This window comes from Otolemur garnettii, unplaced genomic scaffold (genome assembly GCF_000181295.1).
Source record: "Otolemur garnettii isolate 467f Iridium unplaced genomic scaffold, OtoGar3 scaffold00046, whole genome shotgun sequence".
NCBI lineage: Eukaryota > Metazoa > Chordata > Mammalia > Primates > Galagidae > Otolemur > Otolemur garnettii.
This window is the reverse complement of record NW_003852441.1, coordinates 7,545,424-7,568,113: the sequence shown is the minus strand read 5'-3', so window position 1 is coordinate 7,568,113 and position 22,690 is coordinate 7,545,424. Positions and strand designations below refer to the sequence as shown.

The 22,690-nt window shown below is 39.1% G+C and overlaps 1 protein-coding gene and 1 non-coding gene across 2 annotated transcripts in view; both read left to right on the top strand.

Moving 5' to 3' along the window:
- Positions 1-22,690, top strand: part of DNAH9 (dynein axonemal heavy chain 9) — a 373,298-nt gene that overhangs the window by 52,389 nt on the left and 298,219 nt on the right. Inside the window, exons 15-17 of the mRNA XM_003791085.1 lie at positions 11,063-11,198; positions 15,031-15,227; positions 15,326-15,750. Of these exons, the coding sequence (XP_003791133.1) occupies positions 11,063-11,198; positions 15,031-15,227; positions 15,326-15,750 (758 nt within the window). The remainder of the gene's footprint in view (positions 1-11,062; positions 11,199-15,030; positions 15,228-15,325; positions 15,751-22,690) is intronic.
- On the top strand, positions 13,211-13,317 carry LOC111725696. Its single transcript, XR_002773709.1, has one exon. It is a non-coding gene; the product is annotated as a U6 spliceosomal RNA (small nuclear RNA).

Sequence of the window (22,690 nt, the reverse complement as noted above, 5' to 3'; positions counted from 1 at the left end):
ATACCACAACTTTTTAATCCATTCGTGGGTTGATGGGCACTTGGGCTTCTTCCATGACCTAGCAATTATGAATTGGGCTGCAATAAACATTCTGATACAAATATCTTTGTTGTAATGTGATTTTTGGTCTTCTGGATATCCCTTTTTATTTCTAATAATACTGCCTTGTCTTAAAGGCTACTTTTTCTGATAATAATAGAGACTTTCCTTCCTGATTCATTTTTCCTACTATTTATATTATGTATCTTTTCTCAACATTTTACATTTCTTCTCTTTATAGTTATCTTATAGTAAACTACTGGTTAAAGTCTAACAATTCTGCCTATTAATTGGAATGGTTATCCTATTTACATTTAATGTGAGTGTTAGTATAATTGGGTTCAGCGTTTCCATTTTGCTATTTGTTTTCTGTTTGCTTCATTTATTTTTGTGTCCCTCTGTTCTTCCACTCTCACCTTCTTGTTGATTAATTGCACATTTCTAGTATTCTATTTTAATTTATCAATTTATGTTTCAGCTTTGCCTTGTTGCATTACAACTTCCAGTAGTTGTTCTAGGTTTCAGTATGCATCTTGAATTTATCACAGTCTACTCAGTTTTCTCATAAAATATAGAAAACTTGTAATAGTATATTTTAACTTAACCTCTCACTTCATCATTTTTACTATTGTTGTGTGATATATGTGATACGTACGTGTGTGTGTGTATATACATATAGTATGGTATTTTTGCTTTACAATTTTAAGAAAAATATTTATAATTTTGCATTTAACCAAGTACTCACCATTTTTAAGCTTGTTGTTATTGCCTTCTGTTGATAATGAGTTACTATCTGTGGTCATATATCCTCAGGCTGAAGAAATTTCTTTAGTATTTCTTAAAGTTCTGGTCTGCTGAAGAAACATTCTTCCTGTTTTTGCTCATCTGAAAATGTGCTTATTTCACCTTTCTTTCTGAAGGAAAGTTTTATTAGATATAAAATTCTGTGTAGTTTAGTTTTTCTTTCATAAGTTATTTCCTTATCTTCTACTATCCAAAGTTTCTTATAATTTATGTCTTTGTTCCTCTATATTCATGCACTGTTTCTCTTGAGTTGCTTTTACATGTAATAGAATTTTTTTAACCATTGATATTTTTTCAATTTGTTGATAATGTACCTAAGTGGGTTTTCATTTTATTCCTCCTGCTTAGAGTGTTTATAGTTCTTGAATCTGTTTTTCACCAAAATTGTGCAGTGTTTGTCAAATTATGATGTATTTGTCTGCTAATTTCAATGTCTATGTTACTTCTTAGTTTTTTCTATCACTCTCTTTCTTCTAAGTGTGGCAGAAGATTATTTTTCTTTGACATAAAATAAATCTAATGCGTTAGCACTCCAGGGTTGGTATAACAGCTTTGAAATCAGGGACTCACCCAGATTCTTTTATGAGTCTGTTCTTAGTGACTATTACCTCTTCTGATTAAATGTCACATTTTTCTGCTTCTTTGTATGTCTAGTAATTTTTTATTGTATTCTAGACTTATTGGATGCCACTTTAAAATAAGGATATTATTTCCTTTAAAGAGTTTGAGGTTTTGTTTAGCAAGAAGTTAACTTCCTCATGGATCACGTTGATTTTGTTGAGACTCACCTTCAAGCTTTTCTTTAGTGATGATCTAAAGAGAACTTACTTTAAAATTGAGCAGCTCTTATCCTGAAACATGGCATTTCTGGGGTCTCAACTGAATTCCTGGGTTATCTGAAAGATCTTTTCATTATTTCTTTTTTTCCCCAAAACTATATATTTTTTTAATTCAAAGCTATATATATATTTTAATTATTATTGTACATTAATGCAATCAGGGGGGTACAATGTGCTAGTTTTCACACAATCTGAAATGCTTTCATCAAACTGGTCAACATAGCCTTCACAGCATTTTCTTAGTTATTGTGCTAAGACGTTTATATTCTATACCTAATAAATTTCACATGTACCCTTGTAATATGCACTGTAGGTGTGGTCCCACCAACTACTCTCCCTCCACCTATCCTCTCCCTTCTCTCTCCCCTTTCTCCTTCTTCTTGGGCTATAATTGGGTTATAGCTTTCATATGAAAGCTATAAATTAGTTTCATATTAGGGCTGAGTACATTGGATACATTTTCTTCCATTCTTGAGATACTTTGCTAAGAAGAATATGTTCCAGCTCCATCCATGTAAACATGTATCTTTCTTTAAGGCTGCAAAATATTCCATGGTGTACATATACCACAATTTATTAATTCATTCGTGGGTCAGTGGACACTTGGGCTTCTTCCATGACTTAACAATTATAAATTGTGCTGCAATAAACATTCTGGTACATATATCTTTGTTATAATGTGATTTTTAGTCTTTTGGATATATAACTAGTAGAGGAATTGTAGGATCAAATGGCAGGTTTATTTTTGGATCTCTAAGTGTTCTCCAAACATCTCTCCAAAAGGAATGTATTAGTTTGCATTCCCACCAGGAATGTAGAAGTGTTCCCTTTTCTCCATATCCACACCAACATCTCTGATTTTGGGATTTGGGGATATGGGCTAATTCTACTGGAGTTAGAAGATATCTCAAAGTGGTTTTGATTTGCATTTCTCAGATGATTAAGGATGAAGAGCATTTTTCATGTGTCTGTAGGCCATGCACCTGTCTTCAGAGAAGTTTCTCTTCAAGTCCCCTGCCCACCCTAAGATGGAATCACTTGTTCATTTCTTGCTAATACATTTGAGTTCTCTGTGGATTCTGGTTTGTCAGAGACATAACCTGTAAATATCTTCTCCCATTCTGAGGGCTGTCTGCGTGCTTTACTTACTGTGTTCTTGGCTGTGCAGAAGCTTTTTAGTTTGATCAAGTCCCAGTAGTGTATTTTTGATGTTGTGTAAATTGCCTGTGGGGGGGGGGTCCTCCTTATAAAATATTTCCCAGGCTGATTACTTCAAGAGTGTTCCCTGCACTTTCTTCTAGTATTTTTATAGTTTCATGTCTTAAGTTTAAATCTTTAATCTAGTGAGAGTCTATCTTAGTTAATAGTGAGAGGTGTGGGTCCAGTTTCAGTTTTCTACTGGTAGCCAGCCAGTTCACCCAGCACCATTTGTTAAATAGGAAATCTTTCCTCCAATTTATATTTTTGATAGGTTTATCGAAGATCAAATGACAGTAAGTGTCTGGGTTCATCTCTTGGTTCTCTATTCTGTTCCATACATCTACCTCTCTGTTTTTTGTGCCAGTACCATGCTGTTTTGATCACTATTGATTTATAGTATAGTCTGAGCAGAAGCATGATTCCTCTTGCTTCATTTCTGAGTAATGCCTTAGCTATTCGAGGTTTTTTCTGATTCCATATAAAATGAAGTTTTATTTTTCCAATATATTTAAAGTATGACAGTGGAGCTTTAATAGGAATTGCATTAAAATTGTATATTGCCTTGTGTAGTACGGACATTTTAACAATGTTGCTTCTTACCAGCCAAGAGCATGATATGTTTTTTCATTTTTCTTAACATTTTCATCTATTTTTTTTCTTAGAGTTTCATAGCTCTCTTTATAAACATCGTTCATGTCCTTTGTTAGGTAAGCTCCCAAATATTTCATCTTCTTTGGCACTACTGTGAATGGAATAGAGTCCTTGACTGTTTTTTTAGCTTGACTATTGTTTGTATTGTATGTATATGTATGAGTGTTGATTTGGCAACCTGAGACACAGCTGTATTCCTTGATCACTTCTAAGAGTTTTGCAGTAGAATCCTTGGTGTTTTCCAGATATACAATCATATCATCTGCAAAGAGTGAAAGTTTGATCTCTTCTGACCCTATATAGATACCCCTGATTGCCTTTTCTTGCCTAATTGCAATGGCTAAGGCTTCCTATACAATGTTAAAAAGCAGTGGGGACAATGGGCAACCTTGCCTCGTTCCTGATCTGAGTGGAAAAGATTTCAATTTAACTCCATTCAATACGATATTGATTATTGGTTTGCTGTGGATGGCCTCTATCTGTTTAAGAAATGTCCCTTCTATACCAATTTTCTTAAGTGTTCTGATCATAAAGGGGTGTGGAATATTATCAAAGGCTTTTCTGCATCAATTGAGAGAATCATATGGTCTTTGTTTTTAATTTGTTTGTGTGATGAATTATATTTATAGATTTATGTATATTGAACCAGCCTTGAGATCCTGGGATAAAACCCACTTGGTCGTGGTGTATAATTTTTTTGATATGTTGCTGGATTCTGTTTGTTAGGATTTTGTTGAATATTTTTGCATCAATATTCATTAGTGATATTGGTCTATAATTTTCTTTTCTTGTTGGGTCTTTTCCTGGTTTGGGGATCAAGGTGATGTGTGCTTCATAGAATGTGTTGGGTAGTATTTCTTATTTTTCTATCTTTGGGGAAAGGTTAAGTAATAATATAGGTACTAGTTCCTCTTTCAAGGTTTGGTACAATTCTGATGTGAAGCCATCTGGTCGTGGGCTTTTCTTTTTAGGGAGATTTTGTATAGTTGGTGATATTTCAGAACTTGATATAGGCCTGTTCAACATTTCCATTTCACTGTGGCTAAGTCTTGGAAGGTGGTGTGCTTCCAAGTATTGGTCAATTTCCTTCAGATTTTCATATTTCTGGGAATAAAGTTTCTTATAATATCATTAAGGATTTTTTGAATTTCTGTGGTGTCTGTTGTTATTTCTTCTTTACCATTTCTAATTGATGAAAGTAGAAATTTTACTCTTTTATCCTGGTTAAGTTGACCAAAGATTTATCTATTTTATTGAGCTTTTCAAAAAACCAACTTTTTGATTTATTGATCTGTTGTATAATCCTTTTGTTTTCAATTTCATTTAATTCTGCTCTAATTTTGGTTATTTCTTTTCTTCTGCTGGGTTTGGGATTGGAATGTTCTTCCTTTTCCAGTTGCTTGAGATGTCCCATTAAGTTGTTAAGGTCTTCTCTTTCCATTCTCTTGAGGAAGGCTTGCAGTGCTATAATTTTCACTCTTAGGACTGCTTTAATGGTATGTAGAGGTTCTGACAATTCGTGTCTTCATTATCATTTTGTTCCAAAAATTTAGTAATTTCCTTCTTAATCTCATCTCTGACCCACCTATCATTAAGCATAAGGTTATTTAGCTTCCATGTTTTTGTATGAGCCTGCAGATTCCTTTTGTTACTGAGTTCAACTATTATTCCATGATAGTCCGAGAAGATGCAAGGAATAATGCCTATTCTTTTGAATTTGCTGAGGTTAGACTTGTGACCTAAGATGTGATCAATTTTGGAATATGTTCCATAGACTGATGAGAAGAATGTGTATTCAGTTTTGTTAGGATTAAATGTTCTGTAAATGTCTGTTAAATCCAAATGTTCAATGATTAAGTTTAAATCTAAAATTTATTTGTTTAGCTTCCTTATTGAAGGATCTATCCAACACTGCCAAAGGAGTGTTAAAATCTCTGACAATTATGGTGCTGGAAGAAATGAAGCTCACGTCTGTTAGAGTCTCTCTTATAAACTGAGGTGCATTCTGGTTGGGTGCATAAATATTAATAATTGAAATCTCATCATATTGAGTATTACTCTTAACAAATATGAAGTGACCATCCTTATCTTTCCTTACTTTTGTTGGTTTAAAGCATATTGTATCTGCAAATAAAATTGAAACACCTGCTTTTTTCTGATTTTCATTTGTTTGAAATATGGAAGACCATCCCTCCACCCTCAGTCTATATTTATGTTTTAAGGTAAGATTAGATTCTTGTATTCAGCAGATATCTGGCCTGAGTTTTTGTATCCAGTCAGCCAAACTGTGGCTCTTTAGAGGACAATTTCAGTCATTCATATTAATTGAGAATATTGATAATCCTGGTAGAATTTTGGGTATCGAGTTTTTGGAAAGTCCAGTGGACATTTTTAATCCTCTCAAACTGTGGAAGTTGGAATTTGATCAAAAGTTTCTGAGTAAGTTTACTTTTTTGGTGGAGAATTGTGCTGATCATTATGGAGGATAAGTCTGAGAATATCCTGGTGAGCTGGTTTAGTTATGGCAAATTTCTTCAACATGTGAATATCATTAAAGTATTTAATTTCTCCATCATAGATGAAACTCAGTTTAGCTGGGTACAAGATGTTGGGTTGAAAGTTATTTTCTTTAAGGAGATTAAAGGTCAATGACCACCCTCTTCTAGCTTGAAAGGTTTCAGCAGAGAGATTTGCAGTCATTCTAATATTCTCCCCTTTGTAGGTTATGGTTTTCTTACATCTGGCTGCTTTCAGAATTTTCTCCTCCATATTAACTTTAGTGAAGTTAATTATGATGTGTCTGGGGGTTGTCTTATTCGGGTTGAGCTGTGCTGGGGTTCTGAAACTGTTTGCTATGTGAATTTCAGAATTTCTTGGCATGTCTGGAAAGTTCTCTTTCATAATCTCATGAAAAAGGGCCTCTATGCTTTGCAAAGCAACTTCATCACCTTCAGGGATTCCTATAAGGTGAATATTAATTTTCTTCAAAATTTCCCAAAGCTCTCTGAGAGAACAATCCGTTTCTGCTCTCCATTTCTCTTCCTCTTTGAGTGCTTGGGAGCATTCAGAAGCTTTGTCTTCAATATCAGAAATCCTTTCTTCTGCTTGCTCCATTCGCTCACTGAGGGATTCTACTGTATTCTCAGATCTTTGAGGGCTGCAAATTCTTATCTCAGTGTGTCAAAAGCTTTGGTGATTTTGTCTTTAAATTCATTGAATTCTTGAGACAACTTTTGAATTTCTCCTTGAATTTCTAATTCCAACTTTACCTCCATTATACTAATTTTATTTGCAATCCAAACTCTGAATTCGATTTCTGACATCTCAGCCATTTGTCTATGAATAGGATCTTCAGTTGTGTTCATCGTATAGTTCTTTGGGAGAGTTGATCTACTCTCGTTATTCACGTTACCTGAGTTTTTGATTCCACTCCATGATTATTTTACACCATTTGGCTAGATGAGCAGATAAGGTAAAGTTGGGTTGGGTGCTCCTGGAGTAGTGATTAAGCAGCCCTTTACCTAAGAGCTGGGACTGGTGTCTTTACCTTTTCCCCTAGAGCTTTGCAAAGGACCCATACGGTGCTACAGCCTGAGACACTGGGGACTTAGTTTGGTGGGGCTAAGTGGCTCTGTCTTGTTTTCAGCTGGTCTCTTTCCTATCCTTCAACCTTCTGGGTTGAAGGTTCAGCTGTGGAGAAATACCAGCAATTAAGTCACCCTGTCCCCCATGGGAAACAACTGGAAAAGGAAAGCAAACCTTTCCACAACCACACATCCAAGGTACCACTCTGGATAGTCCTTGGGTGATTGGTCCAGTCCGAGGGATCCAATTAGCTGACAGTTGTCCCAGTCAGCACCTGGTCTCAAGTGAGGGAGTTCCAAAGGTCTCTGGCAATTAGATAGCAGGGGTCCGCTGGCAGCTTGAGTATAACTCGTTCTGGTGCTCCATGGAGTCAGAAGTATCCCCCACCCCCAGCAAATGAATTAGTCTGAGAAGGTTGATGCCTCCTTTCCCACCTTGCACCTCTGTCACACCCAGTCACTAGTAACCCCACAGACCTATGACCCAGTTCCCTCTAATGAGCAGATGCTCCAGGGGTTTGAGCCTGCCTGAGTCACAGAGAGATCTTATTTCTCCTTGGCCAGGCCTCTGCACTCTGCCATCATCTGGCAGGGAAAGCTGAAGCCTGACAACCTTGGGTGGTTAATGGAAGCTGGGGGAGTTCACTCAGTTCCAACCCCGCCCCTAATTGATGTTGCTGACATTTATATTTGTGCAGAATTTGTGATTCTGTCCTGGCTATATTCCCCTGCAGACCAGGCACTATTTTCATTCACAGAAACTGCAACTGTGCTGCTGCTCGGAGCTTGTGTTTCTGTTTCCCCTACAGTTGGTTTGGGGGTGGGTCTGGTTAGAACTTATACTCAGCTTTCAGTTTCCTGCCTACCTTTGTCTCAGCTATGATCCCCTGAAGGCCAGGTGTTTCTTAGACTCACTGAACAGTCCTGGTGCAGCCCCACCCTGGGAGTATGCCATCTCTGCACACAGGTCTTCAATTCTCCATCCTGGCTGGTACTTCCTCAGGCATACCCTTTGCTCACAGGGTCTGCATTACCATCCCAGATCTATTCCACCAGTCTCTGCCACTGAAGAAGATGCCCGGCTTTCTCTGGTTGCCCAGAGAAACAGGAGTGTCCAAAATATCCCCAGGGCTGTGAGCCCTATTCCCACTGCTGCCACTGCTGCTCTGTGCTGGGGGTACTGCCTCTCCCTTTCCCTGTATGGTTCCTTCAGTCAATCGTTTCCTCCTTACCCCCATGCCACAGAATCAGCACAGACCGACAACAGCACACAATCTGTCCACACCTCTCAAGAAAATACCCCAAAATCTGGACTCCATGGGGTGACCTTGGAGTAAGAGTGGAGGGGAGTGCTGGGAGTTCAGAATTTTAGGTAGAGGATATATACAGTTTTATATAGTTTTATGCCTGGCAGGAGAGTGCCATGGCACTCTAGTAGGGGAAGGAGTTCCAGTTTTTGGATGGTCTTTCCTGTGGGATAAAAAGGGAGGATATTTAAACTCTGCTTGCTTTTTTGTAGAAAGTATATTGCAAGCTGTTCTCAAGGGGTCGGGGACTCCTGTCCACTTGGTGATGGATTTTGTACCTTTCGTTTGTATCCTTGGGATCACAGCTCACCTCAGCAGGGTTGATATGTATTCTTCAACCTTCTCTCTTGCCTCAGCTCCAAATCATCAACTTACTTGCTAAACTTCTGTCCTTTAACTCTCCTTCTGGATGGAGCCCTCTGTGGAAAGCTGGCTCCAGTCAGCCATTTTCCACAGGACTCCCCTTTCATTATTTCTGATAGAACTCTAACATCTTCTGGCACTATGTGACCTACATAATTTCCATTCACCTTAGAGCTCCTATAACTATTCTGTCAGGTGTTATAGATCCTTGCCCTAAACATACACAGCTTACTACTCAAAGACTTAAGAGGATCCAGCCATCTCAGCAGCCCCAACCTCCAAACTCTGTTGTCTCTTCCCATCAGGAAGCATGCTGTAACTGAGCTCCACTACCCTGTGCCATGGTTTGGAAATTACCTTTAGGTAGAAAACCAGTAGTTATGAAGTTCATCTTGAGCATCACCCTTATCTCAAAGATCAGATCCCTGTACTGTCTGTTATTGAGTTGCCCCAAACAATTATTTCTTGTGCCATGCCCAGTTCTATAGTTGCTTGCAGAAGAATGGCATGCATAGTCTCATTCTTCTGCTCCACTGGGATCATAAATATGAACTATTTCTTCTTATTTCACAGAAAATTCCAGTACATTTGTTCCTTAGACAGAAGAAGATTTGAGATAGTAAGGAAAGGTGATAGCTTGACAATGGGAAGGAGATAGGACAATTATGCAAAACAATCATAAAAACTAAGAGTTGTTTAATATAGTAGCAAATAGGTGTACACATCTTTTTTTTTCCTTTTCTTTTAATTAAATCATTGCTGTGTATATTAATGCAGTCATGGGGTGGTCATGTGCTGGTTTTATATACAATTTGAAATATTTCCATCAAACTGGTTAACATAGCCTTCATGGCATTTTCTTAATTATTGTGTTAAGACATTTATATTCTACATTCAGTAAGTTTCACATGTACCCTTGTAAGATGCACCATAGGTGTGGTCCCACCAATTACCCTCTCTCCACTTATCCTCCCTCCTCCCATCCCCTCCCTTTCCCCTTTCCCCATATTCTTGGGCTATAATTGGGTTATAGCTTTCATATGAAAACTATAAATTAGTTTCATAGTAGGACTGAGTACATTGGATACTTTTTCTTCCATTTTTGAGATACTTTGCTAAAAAGAATATGTTCCAGCTCCATCCATGTAAACACGAAAGAGGTAAATAACATCACATCCAAGAGCAACTCTATATTGTCACTGTGTTATGATTTGCATAATAATGGATTTTTAAGTCATTAAGAACATCTTCAATTCACTTAGGAAGGAAAGGTGTAGGTACTATATCTTGAAATTTAGGGGTGTGTCACTTAAAAGCAAGATCATAAGATTGTTTAAATCCAGGGGGATTTATAAAATGGCAGTACTTCCTAAAAGGGTAGGTGTTAGTCACCTAGAAAAGTTACTTCTGCAAGTTAGTTACTGCTTTCTCTGGAGATATCAGGTAATTGGAAAGTGTCTGTAAAAAATCTTAATAATGAAAATGATGAAGAGTAAATGGAATGTCTGTCATTGCTAAGCATATAAGGCTTTTTCTCCTTTAAGTTCAAATCTTGTTACCATGGTACCATGGTGATGCTCGGGCTCCACAGGTCAGGAACTGTCTTATGTGAAAGAGAAGAAGAAAGAGAGATAGAGACAGAAACAGAGATAGAGATCTGAGAGAGGGAGAGAAAGGCATTTGTTAATGTGTTTTCTAAATCACTCAGCATGGTGATTTATTAAAAATATACGCATAGTCTTTTAGTTAATATTAAATGTCCACCCCCAAACACTCTAGCTCATATCTAAGAATTATCCAAGAAATTCTTTGTTTCTTTAAACCTCTTTTTTTAATTTGTACTTTTTTTCTGAGACAGTGTCTTATTCTGTCACCCAGGATAGAGTACAGTTGTGTCATCATAGCTCACAGCAAACTCAAGCTTCTGGGCTCAAGTAATCCTCCTATCTCAGTCTCCCAAGTAGCTGGATCTATAGGTGCCCACCAGCTAATTTTTATTTTTTGTAGAGATAGGGTCTCACTGTATTTCTCAGGTTGGTCTCCAACTCCCAGGCTCAAGTGATCTATAGGAAGGCACCCTATAGCTGGCACATGTTCCAGCTCTGCATTCCTTTCAATCAATGACTATACTCAGAATGGATCCAATACACATATAATAGCAAATTCTTTACAAGAAGGCTTTTTTCTCCACGTGTTGTTTTTCTTCCTACTGATGATTATACCAGTTCTTTCATGTATTAGATGCAGTTTATATGCTTTCTTCTTTCTTTTGTAGGAAAATCTGGGTCTATTTTCAGCAGACCCAACCTCCAACATGTGGAAGACTTACGTTGAGTATATTGATGACATGTTGCTGGATGGATTCTTTCTTGCTATCGAGTTCTCCCTCAAGTACCTCCTGGAGAACACTGGTACTTTCTGGCTCGTAGATGTGGGGTTTTAGTAGAAATACAACAGTAACATCATTTACTGAATTCAACTAAAGTGCAATTGAGTGATCTGTGACTTCTCCCAAAATGTGGTGTACTATTTGTGAATGATATACAGTAAAATAGCAAAGGCGTTCAGCTTCTAAATTGTTCAAAGAGAAAAAAATTGTAACTCTTTAAAAACTCAGGTGATAAACCAGGCTCTGAGAAAGTGAAACACATAGCAAAAGTGAAAGCATAAAAGCAAATTTGATCTGAGTCCAGCTGCAACAAAGAGGAGGGAAAGCTGGAGCCACAGCAAGCACTGTTAGTAATGAAGGTGGGAAGCTTCACATGCTGACTCATGGCAATGGGAGAGGGGCATTCTGCACCTTCAAACCTCATGGGCTTCATCTCTGCAGCCTTTGGAGAACACAGGGAGGTTGTGGCAGCCTGGTTAAATGGAACAAACAGAAGATTTTTCCGTGTGAAAAAGAATCAGACGAAAAAGACTCAGGGGAGGAGGTAACTTTCAGAAAGAAAAGGAATGTTAAGAATGTAATGGCATTCTTTGAAGCTGCTGAAAAATAGTTAAGGGCTTAGAATTTATGGCAGATAAATGGGAACAAGGTGCACAGTGTCAAGGATACAGTGAAGTCTAACCTTGGTTGGTAAGTGGTGAGATGCAAAGGGCAGAAGCATTCAGGACTAAAAGTCAAATGAAACTTTTACATTCTGGCAGATTCTGAGTTGCTTAGCATGGATACTATGGAAGGATTAGTCACAGTGGAAAGGCAAAGGTGATGATTTTAAAGCCGAAGGATAAAAGTGAGATGAGAGTTTAAGATGTCAACTCCAGCCCAAGGATAGAAATCAAATGCAGAGTTAAAAATAAATAGAACAAAGCCAGTGTCCAGATGTGCAGCCCCCCAAAAAGGTCACAGGCAGACAGCTAGGTTGAGAATACAGAGAGGAACAAGGTCCAGCTGAGTGTAGCTCAAATGGGCAACCCTATGGCCTGGATAGGTGGAGTGGCTGAGGTGTGAGGCAGGTCTTTGCATACAGGGTACAGGGGTGCTCTAAATCAAGGAAACTGGCAGCAGGACTCAGGGGATTCAGCATAGTAGCAAGATGGGAGGTCATCTTCTAGAACTTGGGACCATGCAGCCCGTGGGGCATAGAACACAGGCACTTAAGACTGAAGAACTGGCTTCCAGAAACCAGCACAGGTAGTGTTCACCTTAGTGAACTGGCCAAACCCTCCTTTGGCCTTGAGGCCAAAGTTCACAGGGCCTCATCACTCACCCGTCCCTAGAGGATCTAGGAAGACACTTCAGCCATCCTTGGGTATGACACTCCACCCTTGACCTGATGTCCTGGGATGGATGTCCTGATCTTGGCTGTCTGATGTGTCATGTGTCTTCTTCTGGGAAGGACAGAGTGAGAACAAGAGAGTGGAGAGAAGAGTCTTTCTCCAGGACTACCTCTATGCAAATGGAAGGGCTGAATAACACATCTTTTTCATAATGCAGAGGCCCTTCAAATTCTCCTTTGAGTGGGCAGGAGTTAGACTTAGCAGCTACCTGAGCTAAGGCACAATAGATAAAATTTGAAAGGCATGGGTTATCTAAGCATAAGTGAAGGAGGCTGAAGAGGGTCTCCTCTAAAGAAGAAAATTCTGGGGCCCCCTTGTAGTAGTCGCACTGGATGGTTTTTTCTTCCCAGATCTAATCTTGCCATTTTTGCCTCCTTGTGTTTGGTCAGGCCTATACCATTCCTATGCTTGGCTTGGCTTTTGTGTCATCTCTTATAACCCAAACTGTCTCCATGGTTAAATGCTACCCACTTCATAGGGAAAAGTTCTTCCTCCTCTTACCTGCTAAAATGATTTACTTGCACCAAGACTGTAGAACCAGAAACATTGGTGTTATGTCCAATATAGGGATTAGGGCAGTGATTTTCAACTGGTGTTCTATGAGAAGATCTTAGGTGTGCCATGAAAGATCATTAATTAAGTGCTCACTTTGGCAGCACATGTATTAAAATTGGAACAATACAGAGATGACTACCATGTCCCCTGCACAAGGATGACTTGCCAATTCTTAAAGTTTTCCATAATTTTTTATAGCACATCTCTTGGGTGCAGGACACAACCATAAGAGGGATGCTACCTAACAAATGCAAACATTGTAACCTAGTTGTTCGTACCCTCACATTAACCTGAAATAAAAAATAAAATACAAAAAAAAGAAAAAAATTTTAAAAGATCATTAATTACATTATTTTCTAAAGATATATTTTTAACTTTTTTTGTTTGTTTGTTTGATCAACATAATTTATGTGTGCTGTGCAAGTTTAACTGTAGGGTCAAGTGTGCCATGAGATAAAAAAAGGTTGAAAGGCACTGGATTAGGTCACATGTCAACATGGTAAAATTCTCTAAAGTTTTTAAATTATATTCAACTTTGTCTATTAATTTATAAACACATAATATATATGGTAATAGAGAATATATAATGAGTACCCACATAAAACATAATTCAGGTGTTTTTATAAAACAGTTTTATGATAGCAGTGTAATTGCTGTGCTACTGGGAAATTTGTATTCCCTTCAGTTAAATGTGCTTTTGATAGGACCCTCCTGAATCCCATGTCGCAAACTTGTCATCCCTCCAGTTTTGAAGACAAGGCCCTAGTTTCACATATCTTTGAGAATCATGACGTATTTTAGTTAGGCTGGATGGCTAAGCTGTGGTAATAAACATTCCATCAGTCACAGGGCTTAGAGGACAAGGAGGTCTACCCCCCCCCCCATGTAACAGTCAAGGTGAATGTTCCAGTTTGGTGGGTAAGTTCCTTCCATGCTGTGGCCCCACCTCTCTCTAGGGCCCTGTCCTCATTTCTGTGGCTGCCCTGGCTCACTGCTACACCTGGGCTCTGCTCTGAGTAAGGGGAAGAGAGAGCACAGAGAAGGCTCCCCTGCTCTTGCAAGGGGGTCATCGCCTCTTCCCACACCCCCTGAGGAGGAAATCACATACACCACCGACCTAACCATAAGTAGGGTGGGAAATTCAATCAATGCCCAGGCATAATTCTGTTTCTAGGGAATAAGAGGACAATAGATTTCAGTGAGAAGCCTCCATTTGAGCTCCTAAATATTTCTATAGCCAGAAAGATCTATGAAAATAAGTAGTTATAATAAAAGTTTAAGTGTATACTTAGACCATCTTGCTCCATGCTGTATTTTGATTTAAATTTCACAAGGCAAGTTGGTCTAGCAAATAATCAGGAATTTGTTCACTATTTATTTTTTAAATTTTTATCACTATGAGACTACACGATTAAAATATGTTGGTTTTTAAGGAGCAGAATGGGTAGGATTGTAATTTCTCTTTGCCAGTGGCCCCGTTGGAGTTGTGTGGTTTATGCCTGGGAAGAAATCAGCTGCTTCCAAGAAATTGGCTTTGAAAAATCAACCTCTTCTCAACCCCGGGCTGTGTCACCCCTCAGAAGGCATTTGTGAATATAGAAGGGGACAAACCTGGGTAGATCAGTTACTAGGATGTGCTTGGTGAGGACAAGAGCAAATGTTCCGTGGTACCCAGGAGAGCCTTCCTAGTAATAGGCCTCTGCAAAATGTCAGTGGTTTCCCTGTTGAGAAACACTGCAGGACTAGCACCCTCACCTTTTCTGGAGCGTTAGCAAATTTTACATTTCCATTTCCTACACTGTAACAGCTTCGCCAAAGGAACGAGATGGCACATGTGCCTTTGGAACGACACTCTACTTTGCCCATTTCATTAATTCTAGTTTCGTGTGTTTCCCTTTTTTTCAGAGTGTAAGGCAGGACTCACCCCAATATTTGAAGCACAGCTGTGCCTCGCCATCCCAGAATTAGTTTTCCATCCGTCGCTGGACTCCGGCGTGAAAGGGGGCTTCTACGACATCGTCGAGGGTCTCGTAACTAGCATTTTTGGGATATCGTCTCTGGTGCCCAGGCTTTCCCCACAAAATGGTTCTCCCCTCTATCAGGTACTGGGTCCGCGACCCCAGGCCCTCCTAGCCTAGCCCAGAGCTTCCCACCAAGAGCTGGCCCAGGTGTAATCTGCCCGCTGCTGTCCCTCTCCCAGGAGGACCTGGAGGCCATGGCCGACTTGGCGAGCATGCGGTGCACGCTCCTGGAGCGGGTGCGGGGCGTGATGGCTCTCAGCTGTGCCTATCGGGACTCCCTCAGCCGATTCGCCTACCTGTACCTGGAGGACCGGACGGAGGCTCTGGGTCAGTTTCTGTTGTACGGTCACATCCTCACACCGGAGGAGATCGAAGCCCATGCAGACGATGGCATCCCAGAGAACCCTCCGCTGCTCGCCCACTTTAAAGCGCAAATAGACTCCTATGAACAGCTCTATGATGAGGTGAGCAGGCTGGAGCCGGTCAGGGTGTTTGACGGCTGGATGAAAATTGACATTCGACCCTTTAAGGCATCTCTCCTGAATACAATTAAGAGGTGGAGTCTCACCTTCAAGCAGCATCTCGTGGACCACGTAGCTAACAGGTAATCATTGTTACCACTTTCTTCCAGCCTCCCAAGCTGCTAGGGGGACCCTGCTTTTAATCTTCTTTCTATTTTCCTCCATAGGTATGTTGGTTAAATTAAAAATGAAAACAGCTCATTAGAGGTTCTGGGCTTTTGAACACCGTGATAACTTAAGTCCATCCCTTTTCTTTGTTCACTAGATAAGGCTTCTTTGTCTTATTTACATTTGGTGCCCAGCTGTGGAAGAGACCCAGTAAGCAGTAAATAATGTTAGCAACAATAATAGCAGGTCCAGGCTCCATCCCAGCTCCCATTGTGCAAGCTCTTTAAGCCTGGGAAGCAGAGGGGGTCTAATGGGCCTTTTAGATTTGATTCTACCACTTACTCCTCATCTCAGATTGTCCAGCTGGACAATGTGGAAGTCACTCAAACCCATACTCTTGAGAGCTGGTCTGTGCCATTCTAGCCAACAACAGGTCAGATCTAAAATTCTGTCAGTCCCACCATGAACCTGGGCATTGCCCAGGCTGGCACTAGGCTCTCCCACCCAGAGCTTCATCCTCTGAATGAATAATCCAGTTGATCAACACTCTGCGGCTCACTTCACCTTAGCCATAGTCTCTCTGTTCAGCGCCATCTCCCTGCAGGATGAGGAACAACACTACAAATCTGGCCAGCCCTCTCCTGAGTGAGGTGCTACTCTGGCCTCATGCTGCAGCTGCCTGCTCTGATCTGCAGCCAGCCACGTACAGAAAGCAGAAATGGCAGAATGGAGGATTTTCTCTATCTACAAATAAACTCCCAGAGACCTTGCCAGGGTAGTGTTTGCCCACTCTAGAAAACTCCAGGAATGCATTGTGGTGATGTTTTAAATAAGGCTTCCTGCATGTCCTTTAAAAAGCACCAGCCAATTTTTCATATGCATGAAAGCTTTTGCTCACTGAGGAACTCAGAGGCAAGAAGAGAAATTGCTGGGAGGTAGACTAGTAATAGAGGCCCCGTATTAGAGCTCTGTTAGAGGGACAGCTCCTCGGGGTCCCATTCGGTTGCAAAGTCTGATAATCCAAGGACATGGTGATGTGTTTTAAAATGTAGGTTTTATTATTATTTAGGTATGGCAAGGCCACAGTCTGGAAATGACTGCCATAGAAAAGATAGATTGTTTCAGGTCCCAAGAGAAGGGGCATGGCCATATCACACAGGGCCACACAGGGTGCACCAGGGCCCATCAGGGGCAGGGATGTGGGGGAGGAAATGCAGGCATTATTGTGGGTTTGCAGGAGGGGAGATTTAGAATGGAAAGTTTGGATCATTTCAGCAAGATCTTAAACTGTTCATACACTCCTGGGATGATTAGAGGAGGGGGATAGGGACACGAGTGCCCCACAAAGGAGACAGGTGGACTCTGAACTGGTCAGTTTGCAGATGAAAGATGTGCTCACAGACCAGCCTCTGCTCTCTGTGGGAATTGCAAGGAGCAGTCCCCCAGGGTCTGTGATCAAAAACAAGTGGTCAACACAGGGCATGAACCCTGTATGGCTGACTGCAGCCACCATGGACATCCACAGGGTACAGAGCCAGGTTTCAGAGGATCTCATCAGTTTAATGGGATGAATATATGGTAGTGGTAGAGAGGTTAAGAGCCCCGAGTTCACATCCTTGACCCCCTATTTCCTCAGCTCTGAGAGAAGACACTGTAACCGATTATCTACAGTGACTTCCAGCTTTAATGGTTGGTGGTTCCATAAACACTGTAGGGAAATGTTTCATTGTGTGCTCAAGGATTAGATAAAATAGAAATAATAAGAAAAATGAAAACCATTCATTACTGAGTGTCTACTCTGTGCTGTGTAATGAGGAGGTTTCCACCTTCCTTTTGTGGGTCAGGATGAACCCCACCTTGCCCCCACTCATTTTACTGCCCGAATCTGGCTCAGCCCCTCCAGGCCCTTACACTGAGGCTCAGGGGCTTTCAGCAGCAAATGCCCACTGTTCCTTTATCTTCTCTCATCTTCCCACCTTTTTGCTCTAACTGAAATTCCCTGTAAGGACACTGCTTCCCCCAGCCCTCCCACATGGAGGCTGATTTTCCTCCCTCTTACCACCAGGCCTGGGTGTGTGCAAGGTGTGCTTCTTAATGCTTTGTCCATATCATTTCACCATCCTCCACCTTCAAAATTGCCAGCTCTTCCAATGTGCCCACAAGTACCAGCAGTTCTTACCAAAGTCACCTGCCAAACCCAAAGTCATTCTTCCTCATTGTGGTCTCATTGTCTGGATCACAGTCTTCCCCTCCCACCTTTCTGTGGAGAGTCACCCTCCATGATGCAGCAGCCACAGGGAATCTCCACTACACCTGCCATTTATTTTGTTCACCTCCTTGCCCCAATGCCCTCTCCCTCTGCTATTTCTCTGCTGCCTGCTTCTATGCTGTGTTCTCACTGGACAGAGGGAAAGATGCAGAGGTGATTGCTCTGCCCTCAAAAGCTCAGGTTGAAGTCTGCTGTTCTCTGATTACCACCTGGTATCTTTCCAATTCACTGGCAACACTGACACACAGAATTCTTCAGATCCATGGGGATTTCCAGCCACAGACTCTGCCACTTTCTCTGTGTGTGTGTGATCCTTGATCCGGCTTCCCTCCTGTTTCCCCTTTGTAGAACCTCGATTCTGTTTACAAACGCAGTGATCCACACCTGCACCTGAGCTGATCATCTTTGATGAAGCAAAAATCAAACAATTCTTCTGACCAATCCTACATTAAATTTATGAAGATAAAATTCAAACAGCCCCTCCACATTTTCCCAGACATTTCCCTCCCAGTCTATTTCCTCTCGCTCCTAAAATTTCAAATATCCTCTCCTCCCATACGACACTGTTTCTCATTTCACAAGAAATCAGAAGGAGTCATGAAAGAAGCAACTGACTGCTTCACCAACAGCTCAATCCACCTGCATGTGAAAGCGTGCATTCAACTACCTTGGCTGCGGGGGCAGTGGATCAGCTGTCCCTGCTTCGGTAAATCCAACGTCATTCCTCCCACCGCAGGACTTCCCTCCTTAAGTATTCCCTATCTCCAACATTTTCAATTTTCCCTTATAAATTCTTAGCTGCACGTGAGCATATTGTCATATCTGCCATGTTAAAAAAGAGAAATGAACATGGTCCCACAATGGCCTTTCAGCTACAATACGATTTTTGTGTGTACTCTTTATAGCAAAATTTCCGCCAAAGTTTTCTGCACTCGATTTCTTTGCTTCTTTACTCCCCCCATTCACTCTTCACAAAAAGTTATATTATGAAATATAACATACATAATTTGGAGAAAAAAATTTTAAATACTTACATTTGCATTATTTGGCTAAAAATCAGAACATACATATTATACATGTATGTATGTATGTATACACACACATAAACATATATATAAACGTGCATTAAAACTTTCTAAAAATAACTTTTATTACCAAGTAATTTAATTTGGAATTTTTGTTTATTTTTTATTTTAGATCCTACCACTGTATTTTGAAAACTTTATAAAAATGAAACTATTATATACTATATATTTTTCTGTGTCTTACTTCTTTTACTCAGCATTATGTTTGAGATTTATTCATGTTGAAAATGTGGCAGTTCATTTTCCCTGCAATAGAGTGTTCCATTAGAAGAACATATCACAACTTTCTGTCCATTCTATGGTTGACAAACATTTGAGTTGTCTCCTTGTTGATGTTGGTAGGGTTACTATGAGCTCTCCTCTACATATCGTGGGACACTCGGGCAGGCATTTCCTTAGCTCACTGATTGTCTCCATGGCATACTGGTGCACCATGAGAGGATCTTAGGTGTGCCACAAAAATTTTTAATTAAATTACTTTTGAAAAAAAATTCAAAGCTTAATGAGCATATTCATTTTTTACTCTTTTTTTTTTTTTGGATCAACATAATTTAAGTGTGCGACAAAAGATTAACTAACTGTAGGTTCAAGAGTGCCATGAGATTAAAAAAAAAAAATGATTGAAAAACACTGCTTTAGGGTATATACCCCAAAGCAGAACTGCTGAGTCAACGAGTGCATATATAATTCCAAACCTTGTCCCAGATAGAGGCTGCCATGTGTGAAAATGCCTGTGGCCCAAACTCCTGAACACCTGTTTAATCCTGGCTTCTCTAGTGGGAGAAGTGGTATCTCATTGTGGTAAATATTTTGCATTACTCTGAGTATGAATGAGGTGGCTCATCCTTTATGTTTTGTTGGGTCATTATGTTTCCTTTTTTGTGCCTATTCATGTCTGTTGCCCATTTTTCTACTGGACTTTATTTTTTCCTTTTTGATATTCAGGAGTTACTTAAGTATTCTATATCTAGTCTTTTGTTATTGTATATATTACAAACATAGTCTACCATTTTGTGCCTGTCTTTTTGTACCATTTATGATATACTTTGATGAACAGGTCTTAATTTCAGTGAAGGCAAATATGTCCAACTTTTCCCTTGAATTGTTCTTCTTTTATCTTATTAAATAGATCCTTACTCTTTTGTCCTGAGATCCTAATGATACTCTCCTATATTCTCTCCTAAAACTTCTAAAATTTTATCTTTTACATTAAGTAGTCCCTTTTCTATCACTGCATGGATATGAAGAAGTCCTACTTAGTATAGCTTTGTTATAAATCTTTTTTATCTGGCAGGGCAAGTCCCCACCTGGTTCATTTTTGTCAAGAATGTCTTGGCAATTCTTGGCCCTTACTATTTTATATAAATTTTAATCATCATTTTGCAGAAGGAAAAGAGGTCTGTTGAGACTTTGATTATACTTGCAGTGACTGTAGATCAATTTGAGTAGAACTGTCATCTTTATGGTATTGACTATTCCTGTCCAAGAACATGTTCTTTCTTCATTATTTATATCCTTTTTAATGTGTGTCAGTGAGATTTTGTAATCATTGCCTTTAAAATAATTTACCTATCTTTGTTAAGATTTATTCCTCAGTATTTTATTTTTTGGTTTGTAGTATGAATGATATTTTAAAATCAGATTTTCTGAGGAAATGGAGTTGATTTTTGTATATTGATTTTGTATCAGGATGTTCTGCTAAATTAATTCATCAATTCTAATAATTCATCTGAATACTCTTTGGGGTTTGTTATGTACATAGTCATCATCTACAGATTTATGATAATTCTATTTCTTCCTTCTCAGTCTTTATGCACTTTGTCTCTATTTCTTATCTTACCACACAGAATGGGACTTCCAGTAGAATGTTGAATATAAGTGGTGATAACAGACATCCTTGTCTTGTCTCTGATCTTAAAGGTGTGTTCTCAACATTTCACTGCTAAGTGTGATATTTGCTGTATGGTTTTGTGAATTTTCTTCACCATATTTTTAAAATTCTCTTCTATTTCTAATGTGTTAAGAGTATTTAGCACAAATGAATGTAAATTTCTATCAGGTGTTTTTTCTAAGTACCTTAAGGCAATTCAGGATTTTTTCCTCAAGATGTCAAAGTGGTAAGTCTTATTTGATTTCTAATTATTAACCCAAACTTTTGTTACTAAGATACCCAACACAAAATATTATCTTTGCCAGTGTACCTCCTGATTGGTTTTGTTCACATTTTTTTTTTTAACATTGCTGCAACCATGTGAGATTGGCCTTCAATTTTCCTTTCTTATACTGCCTTTATCTGATTTGGGTTTTATTATTTTGCTAGCTTCATAGCACAAAAAGTAATCCTTCTTGTTCGTTCTCTGGAAGAGCTGGTGTAATATTGAAATTCTCTGATCCTTGAAAGTTTGATTTAATATCTCCTACTGAGCCATCTGGGCTTGGGATTTTCTTTGCAAGAAGATTTTAAACTGTAATTTCTTTAATGGTTATAGGGATATTAAAGTTTTCTATTCATTAATGTCATTTTTATTAGTAAGTCATATTTTATAAGAATGTATCCATCTTAAGTAAATCTTCAAATTATTATCATAAAATTTATAACAGCCCCTTCCTGTTTAATCTCTGCAAAGCCTATGGCCATGACTTTTGCTTTTGTTCATTTTTATTAGTGGTTTCTGGCTTCCTCTCTTGATTAGTTTTTCCAGACAAAAAACTACCTTAAAAATTCACTGGTCTTTTGTATTATAGTTTGATTTTTGTTTCAATTATTTGTTATGCTTAGTATTTCCTTTTACTATTTCTTTTGGCTTTGTTTTTCCATTCTTTGGATAACTTAAAATAGATACTTTGCTTCTTAATTTTGAACCTTCTATCTTTGCTAACATTTAAAGTTATAAATCCCCTTCTATATACAATTTTGCTGCCTTCTCACAAGTTTTAGTATATAATATTTTTGTTTCAATTTAGTTCTATTTTTAATATCTACTTTTTAATGTGTTTAGATTTTTTAAAATTCCCAAACATGAGGTTTTTCTAGGTATATTTCTATTATTAATTTTCAATTTAATTGCAGCATGGCCAGAAAATGTGATGTATGTGATAATAAGCTTCTGAAATTCATTGAAGTTTACTTTATTCACTATGTATAGTCGGTTTTTATAAATATCCTGGGCACATTTGAAAAGAACGTGTATTCTTTAACTGCTAGATATAATGTTCTGTGCATGCCCATTTTAACAAGCTTGTTCATTCTGTTCAAATCTACTGTATCTTCATCACTTTTTCTTTTCTTTTTTAAATTTAAGATTAATATGAGGGTACAAATGTTTAGGTTACATTGTTTTCAATTCTAAGGTAAAGTTCAAGTTTTAGTTGAGACCTTCACCCAGGGAGCCCACTGAACGTACTCACATTATGCACATTGAGTGAGATCCCGCCACTCACCCTCTCTTCCTTTCCCTCCCCCTTCCTAGAATATACTTGTATTTTTTCTTTCCTGTGGGCATATTGCAAACTAATACAACCTGTGGGGAAAGAAGTGCAGGGAATCCTTCACTGTCTTTT